The sequence below is a fragment of the Sebastes fasciatus genome, chromosome 1, assembly GCF_043250625.1.
Source record: "Sebastes fasciatus isolate fSebFas1 chromosome 1, fSebFas1.pri, whole genome shotgun sequence".
Classification (NCBI taxonomy): Eukaryota; Metazoa; Chordata; class Actinopteri; order Perciformes; family Sebastidae; genus Sebastes; species Sebastes fasciatus.
In genome coordinates this window covers 38,470,204-38,480,844 of record NC_133795.1, presented here as the reverse complement: position 1 = coordinate 38,480,844, position 10,641 = coordinate 38,470,204, and the positions used below count along the sequence as shown (strand labels likewise).

The 10,641-nt window shown below is 42.9% G+C and overlaps 1 protein-coding gene across 1 annotated transcript; it reads left to right on the top strand.

Moving 5' to 3' along the window:
• The first annotated feature begins 161 nt into the window (after nt 1–161).
• Nucleotides 162–9,126, top strand: LOC141774978 (nuclear factor 7, ovary-like). The gene is made up of 2 exons (XM_074647843.1): nt 162–1,426; nt 7,625–9,126. Exon 2 carries the CDS (start codon nt 7,707–7,709, stop codon nt 9,090–9,092), a length of 1,386 nt encoding a protein of 461 aa, XP_074503944.1. The 5' UTR covers nt 162–1,426; nt 7,625–7,706; the 3' UTR covers nt 9,093–9,126.
• Nucleotides 9,127–10,641: the final 1,515 nt, after the last annotated feature.

The following is a 10,641-nucleotide window of genomic DNA, read 5'->3' as shown; positions in this document are numbered from 1 at the left end:
GGGAGGAAGGGCAGAGTTGTGAGGCCTTCACGCTGAGAGCATCTCAATGTGGAGACCTGACAATTGCTCCTTGATCAAGCTTCAATAAACCTTTGTAAGACATCATCAGCTCCGGGACCTCTTCCTTCCTAAGTTAACTTGTGTATCAATTATTCCATCACATTTGATAAATGCAGATCAACTGTTCTGATTGCATAAAGAAGTTTGTTTTACTCAGATTGTATGCACATGGTGGTGTGTTCTTTATACTATGACAGTTTTCCTAAAATTAGATTAAAGAATCGCATTATTTCACCTTAAAGTATCGCAATATATTGAATCGTAACCTCTGTATCGTGATCCGTATCGCCAGATTCTTGCCGATGCACAACCATATTCAGTTTATTATCACGGAAGACTCAATGAAACATTTGAGGAGCTGTAATCAGACAATTAAACGACCAATCGATTATGCTTATAAACCTTTTGTCAATCGATTAATTCATTAACTGGCGAATCGTTTCAGCTCAACCACAGGCAGGTTGGTGTTTTTAATCAGTTGATAAGAGAACATCCTATTATTTCATGTGTGTATTTATTTAATACATTTATTGTGTCTGAGTTAGATTGAGGAGCCAACGGTGCCTTAAAAGACATTATTCACTGAAGTTTATTTGTTTCACTGCAGAATGAACGCCTTTGTTTAACACTTGTTTGTATGGATGGGGTGATTTATATATGGTTTATAATAAGTTTCCATCTGTATCGACAATCTTCATTTGTCTGCGTGTTTCTATTAAAAGGACGTTTTTCATCAGTTTTGTTGTGTTTCTCTACTTTTGGACTGTTTTCTTCATGTTATCTTATTAAATTGAGAACAATTACTGTTGCTGCAAGTGGCCATTACGTTAAAACAGTATGTGAGATATTTTAGGATGTCCGAGACCTTAGTATGAAACCAATAGTCCGCAAATTGCATACTTTTCCGGTGAAATATTACAGTATGCAACTGTGCGCAAAGCTGGACCATGGCGCTGAAACCTGACACTACTGCGACATATCATGCCACAATGCAATGCGGTTTTTCCAACACTGTCACGGGTTACCATGGTTACACGTCTCTAACCGGCAAGGAGGCTCTCAGGAAGTGACGACATACGTTACTGCTCAGTGGGTCCGAAAAGAGACATACTACTGTTTATTCACACAAAAGTATGTTGAACGATACACATGTTGAGTTTGTAGTGAATAGTATGAGATTTCGGATGGTCAGAAGAAGAGTTTTTTCGGGTGGTGTAGTGTTGCCAGGCGGAACTGATGCTGAGGGACAGTTGTACCGGTCGGACCTTTAAGTCTGTGCACTCACCTTATAAATACAAGTGTTTTGGCGGGCTTCGGGAACATTCGGATCACTCTGGCTGTTACCTCCTACGAGCAAGTTGTGGATGTGAGTAGACTTTAGACAACGTTGTGGTATTCTTGTCGTTTTAGGAAGTTTTCATCTTCAAGGGCACGCTATCGGTTAAAACGATTAAAAGAAATGTTAATAATTAATTATAAAGCTGAGAAAAACTCGTCACTTGAAGGAGAAAAGCTGGCCCACCTTAAGAGTGAGCCGGCGGTACAGAACACACGTTCTCATTTCACAGCTAAACCTGCACAACAAGACGACTCTGAAAACATCCGAGGAGAGAAATAGACATTAATGTTACATAGTATTGATTCATATTTGATCAGCGCTGCCTAGTTTGACCTTTTGGTCGGAGTTCAGAGTGATTGACAGCCGGCTCTCATAGACGGCAGCTGGACAGCAGATCTCAGATGCTGTTAGGAGAACCGGAGGACACAGAGGGACATGATGTTTTTGAGGTTACCTGTTTCATGTTCTACTGTCGGGATATAGAAATTGTTTTATAAAACTAACTTTTTTGCACATTATGCAGAATAATGTATATTATTGGATTATATGTATTGATGCATCAATGTGTTCATCACTTTAATGTTGCAGCTGGTAAAGGTGGAGTTCATTTTAATGACATATACTGCTGGGTAGTTTAATCTATAATAATACATCATTTATTTGTTTATATTTTGTATTAATAATCTGAATCTGTAAAGTTATTAAATCAATGTAGTGGAGTAAAAAGTACAATATTTCCCTGTGAGATGTAATGGAGTAGAAGTGAAGTATCAGAACATGGAAATACTCAAGTAAAGTACAAGTTCCTCAAAATTGTACTTAAGTACAGTATTTGAGTAAATGTACTTAGTTACTTTCCACCACTGAGTACATGTTATACTGTTGTGTTTTTCTAACCATTCTTTACGGCTCCTGTTGGAATTAAATAATTGTTGATTATTTAACTGAAAAGTAGTAATGTGTTTTTGATACCTTCACTCTTTTGCATTAAATCATACCGGGATGTTTGCTGAAATTGATTGGATGTGGCACAAATGTCTTAAAAGTGTGTTTTATATTAAACTGGGCCTAGTGCCATGTATAAATGTACCTTGTTATGGTGCATTCAATACTAAGCTATTCAAATAATACACAGGTTCATATATTCATGTTTTTATTTTAAACATGTGCAAGGTACAGTGAGTAGGGTTGCCATGCCACTGGCATTTATAAACATACCGTGTTAACTGATACCAATGCCAATATCGACAATGTGATGTCTGCGCTTACCCTTATCAGCTGCTACATCAGCAGCAGGTGCCGCCTCGCCACTTGCATTTTCACCGGTGGTTACTGAGGTGGAGGGTATCGCTCTTGTGCTTGTGGAGTTTTTTGGTCGAGTTACAAAACGATCCATTTTCGCTCATAACAATGTCCATACACTTGGCATAATAATATACTGGCCTCAGTAGTTGGCCGTTGTGGATAGGAGCTGCAGTGTTTTTGACCAGGAATATCTGGCAAAAATGATTGCACAAGGATTCGTGGGTGAAGTAAATGTCGTTGTTTTTTTATTTGTTATGCTCCTTATGTTTTTTTTTTACAAAGGTATCTTTTCAAATAATATTGCAGCGTGCCTCCTTGTGTCTGGGATCTTAGTCAGCTGGGGACTGAATAGGCTCTCGTCCAATCACGGGGAACCTGACAGAGCCAGCGTGTAACATGTTGCCTCGTGATTGGCACAGCAGCACAGGGGCAGCTCCTCCTCTTTGTGTACAGGAGGCTTGGAGGAACATGTCTAGGCTAGTCTCGTGCTGTGAGTGAATAGGTGCCCAGCTTGAGAGAGCTCCTGTGTGTTGCTGAATTTGTGCATTGCTGACTGAAAGATAATGTCTTCTGCCTCCATTTATCTGTTCGCTACAATATGTTGGATTCATGTTAATGTGTATTTAAAGACATTTAAATCGAATATCTAGTAAATGTACAGTGGTGGTTTGTGCATACATAAATGCTGCAGCTCCTCCAGACCAACAGAGGTTTTGTGGAGTGATGGGGCTCCGCAGCGAGAAACGTTATCGTCTCCGACTGGGTGCCGGTGTCTCCCTCCGGTTGCGGTCGGAGACGATAACGTGTCTCGACACTAGGATCAGCAGTGATTCATGGAGAGGGAGTTATAAGCGGAGCGAAATGCCTGTTGATGCGCAGAAGGAACTGTGTAGAATCAAAACGACATGTTTGATGTGCACATAAGCACGGAGGGTTCTGTGGTTCAAAACTACACTAAATGTAACCAGCGGATATCTGTTGCGTCCATGCGTAATTGTGGCTTGACTGCGCGCAACATTACTCTCTATAGAGACTGTAGCGGTGCGCTTTGCTGGCTCTCTGTATCAGGGCTCTAGACTAACTTTTCCACTGGTAGCACTGGTGCTACCAACTTTCTCAGTTGGTCGCACAAGCACATGATTTGGTCGCACCCTTTTTTGGGGTACAGCATGGTATTAATCAATGACCTTGCATGCTAATAAATAGTTGTCTTAATTTACATACCCCAGTGAAACATTAACAATGCCTCGAAACTTGATATTTGCAAAATATTTTAACTAACAAGTTTAAAGTTGCCTGTAACAGATGGACCACATTGCCTACAATAAAAACACAGCGCAGTGTTCCCCTCGTACCGTAACCACGGGTACTGTGTTAGCCATTGTGGCTGAAAGTGGTATTTCTTTTTTTCTTCACCTGTCTGTCAGCCAGTCTATCCGTGCCTGTTGCACATTCATCGTCGGTGGTGTCTGAGTCGGCACCTCTGTTAGACACTCCCTGACCACCAGCTTCCTCCTTTCTCTCCTCCTTTTTTTTTTTTTAAATAATCATTGATAGAACGCTTCATTTTGGGGAACAGCGAAACTTTGGCGCCCTGCAGTGTGTGATGCTCGTGAGCAGGGTCTGAAATTAACTTTATCCATTAACTGTGTTTTTTTATTGCCATCTGTAGTGGCTATTTGCATAAAAACATAATTATTAATTGTGATTATTTAAATATAATATGTATAATCATAATTCCCTTTCTATTATCTATTTTATATTTCTGTGACAAAGAATAGCATTTGGTCGAAAAACAAGATTTTGCATAGGGCCCCCAAAAGGTTGGGACCGGCCCTGCTAGCTGCTCCTAAAGTTTGAGGAGCAGCTGGAGATGCTGCTGTCATGAGGAGAGACGTAGCATATACGAACACAATTCATTCATTGCAGCCTTGTTACACAAAGAGAGGAGTCAGTAGGTAAATAAATAAGTGGTTAACATCAGTAACATGATTTGAGCTGTAGTGGAGTTTTGACTCCTCGTTATCGTCAACTCACTCACTGTGAATACAAACGTCAGCTGCTGACTCGTTAGTGAGCGTTAACTGGTAACGTTACCGTTAACATCCAACAGTCTAACGTTACTGGTAACTACTAGAAAGTTTAACTCACTGACTTGAGAATAATTCTCCGTTGACGCTGCAGCTCCTGAGATCAGAGGCCGGCGGTATATGTTGTGTGTGTACATGCGGTACGGATCGGGCGCATACAGCACACTGTTTATGTTGTCACGGAGGTTTAATAATAACTGCGCGCTACACAAAACGTGCAGTCATTTTCGTCATCGAAGTTTTCCACAGAACAGAGGAGAGTGCAGGAGAGGAGAGAGGCTGCAACAGTGAGGAACAAAAAGCACTGCTTTCATCTGCAATATCCAACGCTCTTACCGTGTTACCACAATAGTAATGATCATGCACTCGCACAATGCGACTAAATACAAATTTTACTCGCACACTCCCAAAAAAAGGTCGCATATGCGATCATTTTGGTCGCAGTCTAGAGCCCTGTGTATACTTATCTCATGCGCACAAATTAATTAATGAGTGGAACATGATAAACGTCTATGTAAGTATAATATTATTATTTTAATTGTATTGAAAACCGGGACAATTTGTTAGTGACTGACAGATATGTGGCGGGACTCGGGACACGTCAGCTTGAAACTGGGACAGTCCCGGAAAAACGCGACGTCTGGTCACCGTAGGTATAACACATGCGCAGTAAAATCTGGTCTGCCCTCGCCGAAATTGAGCCAATCGCAACACACGACCGCAGCTTCAGTTACAGTGCGCATGTGTGATACCCCAAGACCCGTGTCCGACCGTGACCCAGCCTCCTTTCCATAGGCCTTGTCGGGTTGGCTGTCTGCTAAATGAATGCTCCCAGACAGTGAACTGGAGACAGTGAATGCAGCATATGCTCCCGTACGGGTGAACTGGGGACTCAGTTCAAGTTGTCTGATCTATAAAGAGATGTATAAAGTACATAAGAAAGATAAATGCCTATATAAGGAGAAGCTGACAGAAACAAAGGAGTGATATATTACAAAACTGAAGTTTGTTAATGATATTGATCTTTATGAATTAGGAGGACTTTACAGTCACTGATGAGTCAGCATTTCAAAACAGTTCTTGAAGTGTAAATAATAAGGGCCACTACTCTCTTATTCACATGTTGGTGTGTGTGTGTATCAGCCGATATCAGCAATCACTTTGACTTATTTCTATTTATTCATTGTTTTTTTTAACATGATTTACTGTCAGTCATAATTATCTGTGGTTTTATTGCTATTATTATTCTTGGGCTATGCATCTTCTTTAGTTGGCCTATAATACGCCAATAGTATTCACATTGGAACATTAGAGTTACGGTGGTGTGTTTGTATATAGTGTTAATACTACAAATAACACAGGAAAGCACTTTAAGTATCTGTCTACGATATATTATGGGATGTCTATAGGCTGAAATCAACAGCAGACAGGAGGTGTGTGTGAGCTCTTCATTCAGGTTTTAGGAGCAGTGTCCCAGTCATATTATACAGAGACACATTCTGAATTTATACACTGAATATAAGATACAAGGAGATATCGGGTTTAGCGGTCCTCCCCAAGAAAATTTGACGGTTGACTTAAAACTATGCAATTTTACATCATTTTGGACCATTATTATTACTAGTCAAGTTATTATTTTTATTAGTTATCACAGCCTTAGTCTGAACATTTAATTATTCCATAAAATCATTTTCTATAAATCGAGCAAAAAATTGTCCTGATACGATGGCGATGTCACTCTTACATAGAGTGAAATTGGTGTCTATGTACATGCACTCTCTAGAGTTTAATTCTTGTCTATGTAGACAAGAATTAAAAAATGTTTTTCCTGATGGTCAGCACGAAATCAATTCGTATGTAATCCACATAATTGTGAACCGGTAAGTATAAAGAGTGGTGGAGGTCGTGGTGGATGGGTGGGTCAAAAAACACAGGAGACCACAATTCAGAGTTGATTTATTTGTCACGTAACCCCCGAACTTTGAAATGCAGAACTTCCAGAGTTATTTAAACCCAAACCAAGTTGATCTATTCCTAAACATAAGTGAGTAGTTTTATTTTGAAAAGACTGGAGCGTAAATTGACTCGTGCGTCATGTGTTGCTGGACATCTGAGGAAAACGCACAAAAAATAGTCAAGTCAATTTTATTTTGTATAGCCCAAAATCACAAATTTGCCTCGGGGCTTTACAATCTGTACAGGATACGACACCCTCTGTCCTTTACAGTACGACCCTCTCATCGGATGAGGAAAAACTTAACCAAAACCAACCTTTTAACAGGGAGACAAAATGGAAGAAACCTCAGGAAGAGCAACAGAGGAGGGATCCCCCTTCCAGGATGGACAGACGTGCAATAGATGACATGTGTACAGAGTAACAAGATAATGAAAATACAACATAGACAATCCATATGACAAAAAATAACACATATAATGTGAACATTATGTGAGAAGGTGGATCCAGGAGGATGTCGAGCAGTTTCCTGGCGTTGCCAAACAGATAAAGCTAGAGCAACACGTTGTTGAAAGTCGTGCTGAGCGTCACGAAAAAAGGGAAATTCGTGTCTATGTACATGAATCAAATAGATTAAATTTCGTGACTATTTCACAAACTGCTGAGACTCTGTTGTATGGAGGGCAGAGAAGAGTACCGGCAGCTTGTGAGAAGTTCTGGTACGCAAGAGAAAGTCACGGTACGCCAAGGAGTCAAATGTAGAAGTACATACATACAGTATATGCACATACACGGATCACCTACTTCAAGACGAAAACACGCAACTGTTTTACTGTTTGAAAGCCTACAAAGCCTACTTTTTTCTTCATTTGCCAGATTAAATGGATTAATCGAATGATCGGATGATACGCGGACCTTCTAACTTCCCGGTGTGTTAACAACGTCCGTCAGAGAGAAAATGGCCTCTGGATTAGAACAGGATCTCTCCTGTTCGGTTTGTCGGGACATCTTTAGAGATCCTGTCTTCCTGCCGTGTAGCCACAGCTTCTGTAAAGACTGTCTGCAGAGATGGTGGAGAAAGAAACAAACACAGGAGTGTCCACTTTGTAAGAGCGCATCTCAAATGAGAAACCCGCCATGTAACCTGGTACTGAAGAACCTGTGTGAGTCGTTCTTACTGGAGAGAGGTTCAGAGACTCTCTGCAGTCTGCACTCTGAGAAACTCAAACTTTTCTGCCTGGACCATCAGCAGCCGGTGTGTCTCCTCTGCAGAGATTCAAAAACACATGACGACCACAGGTTCAGACCCATCAGTGAAGCTGCACAGGATCATAAAGAGGAGCTGCAGAAGTCCCTGAAGCCCTTACAGGACAAACTGAAGCTCTTGGAACAAGTTAAAGGAAACTGTGATGAAACAGCAGAACACCTGAAGGTCCAGGCCCGACACACTGAGAGGCAGATTAAGGAGCAGTTTAAGAAGCTTCACCAGTTTCTAGAAGAGGAAGAGGAGGCCAGGATGGCAGCACTGAGGGAGGAAGAGGAGCAGAAGAGTCAGGTGATGAAGGAGAAGATGGAGGCTCTGAGCAGAGAGATAGCAGCTCTTTCAGACACAGTCAGAGCAACAGAGGACGAGCTGAGAGCTGGAGACGTCTCATTCCTGCACAACTACAAGGCTGCAGTGGAAAGAGTCCAGCGCCCCCTGTTGGAGGATCCACAGCTGCTCTCAGGAGCTCTGATAGACCAGGCCAAACACCTGGGCAACCTGACCTTCAACATCTGGAACAAGATGATGGACATGGTCTCCTACACTCCTGTTATTCTGGACCCAAACACTGCTGATCCAGAACTCATCCTGTCTGAAGATCTGACCAGTGTGAGATGTGGAGAGAAACAGCAGCTTCCTAATAATCCAGAGAGGTTTGATGGTTACTGCTCTGTCCTGGGCTCTGAGGGCTTCAACTCAGGAACTCACAGCTGGGACGTCGAGGTGGGGGACAGGCCAGACTGGGTCCTGGGTGTGGCATCAGAGTCTGTCCAGAAGAAGGGAAATCTTCCGTGTCATGTATGGAGAATTGGGTTCCTTAATGGTGAATACACAGCAGCCTCCACATTAGGTACTGGTACTGTCGCTGTCCTCCCAGTGATGAAGACGCTCAGGAGGATCAGAGTTCATCTGGACTGGGACGGAGGAAGACTGTCTTTCTCTGATCCTGACACACACCTACACACCTTCACACACACTTTCACCGCCAGACTGTTTCCATACTTTAACACTATAGGTAATTGTCCACTTAAAATCACACCAGTGAATGCCTGCGCAGGAGTTAAACAGCTGAGTCCGTAAGTAGCCGTGTAATAAGCGGGATGTCGTAGCTATACCTGAGAGAGGGACTGCTGGCAAGCTGCTGCAGCGCCTCCTCCGTGATTTGGTCTTTCTTTGATTGTTTTGCTTCAACTCGTCTGTTGCATACTGCTTAGACTGTCTGGTTCTTTGCTGAAGTTGTGCAACAGTGTGGTTGTACCTGTATGTTCGGCGCTACTGTGTTTTACATTACACTCGGTAGCCTGGAGCTAATTTCGCCGGTAAAGGGGTTCACCTGTATGGGACTATCGGGTCTCCTGTGCTCACTGTGGCTGGATTCCCTGATCTGGCACACGCCTGATCGGAGCTGTCTGCTGCCTATCCTGCCTGCTTTCCTGGGTTCCAAGTGATTCCTGTGGTTTACAGCACAGTGTGTGATCTGGCTAACCTGCTAACCTGCTGCACGTACCAGCGGCGTGTTTTGGTCTCGCCCGGGTGAAGCCTGCAGCTCTGCGGCTACAGCCAACACACTCAACCGCTTCACCTCTACCTGGCTGGCTTCGTAGCCTCATCATCTGGATTACAAATCTGTTGGATTACAGTGTTTTACAACTCTCCACTCCATCATGTTGGTCATCAAACTCCTCATCTGGATCGCTCTGTGTTTCACCGTCACAAGCGCCACCCTGCCGCTGAAATACTCTGCAACGGAGCGGTTGTCTCTCCGATCTCACTACACGATCCCTCCAGCTCTGCTTTCTCATCGGGACATCCTCAAACTACCCAGATATGTGCTTCGTGGATCACAACGGAACTTTCAGTTCACCAACAACAACAACAACAGCATTCCCTCCTTCTGGTCCACTAAGCCCCGCCCCCCTCGCACTGCCACCCGTCCTGTCAATCACAGTGTGTTGTCCTCCCTGCACATAGCAGCCACCTATGCACCACTTGACTGTTTAAAACTGGCTCTTTTTAACATCAGATCCCTCACTAGCAAGGGTTTGCTGGTTAATGAGTTTATAATGGACAACAAACTGGACTTTGTATGCCTCACTGAGACCTGGCAATAGCCAAATGATTTCTCCCAGCTTAATGACCCTGGCTCCCCTGAAAACCCGCACAGTCTCCTTCACCCACACCGCTCCCTGGTACACCGCTGACGTCTGCCATCTCAAAACCACCGGCCATCAACTAGAGCGGTTATACAAAAAGACTGGACTTTCAGTGCACATCCAACTATACACAGAACACCTACAACGTTACAAGAACGCTCTCTCCACCGCCAAATCCTCTTACTACTCCAACCTCATCAGTACCGGTCAAGGTAACAACAGAACCCTCTTCTCAACAGTAAACCACCTTCTTCAGCACGTTGTACTTTATCTCTTACATATCTAATCTACCGGTATCTTGCAAAATGAAAGCCATAACGTTAGCCTTTCTTTGTGTCTGACTGTAAACTATCTACTACATTTAGACTTTTGAATCTTATTCTCTGTGCAGTGTTTAGTGTTATCTTTTGACACTTGCAGTAAACAGCCAGCAGATGGCACTCTTACTCTTTATCCTCCAGAAGTGGCGGCCTTGC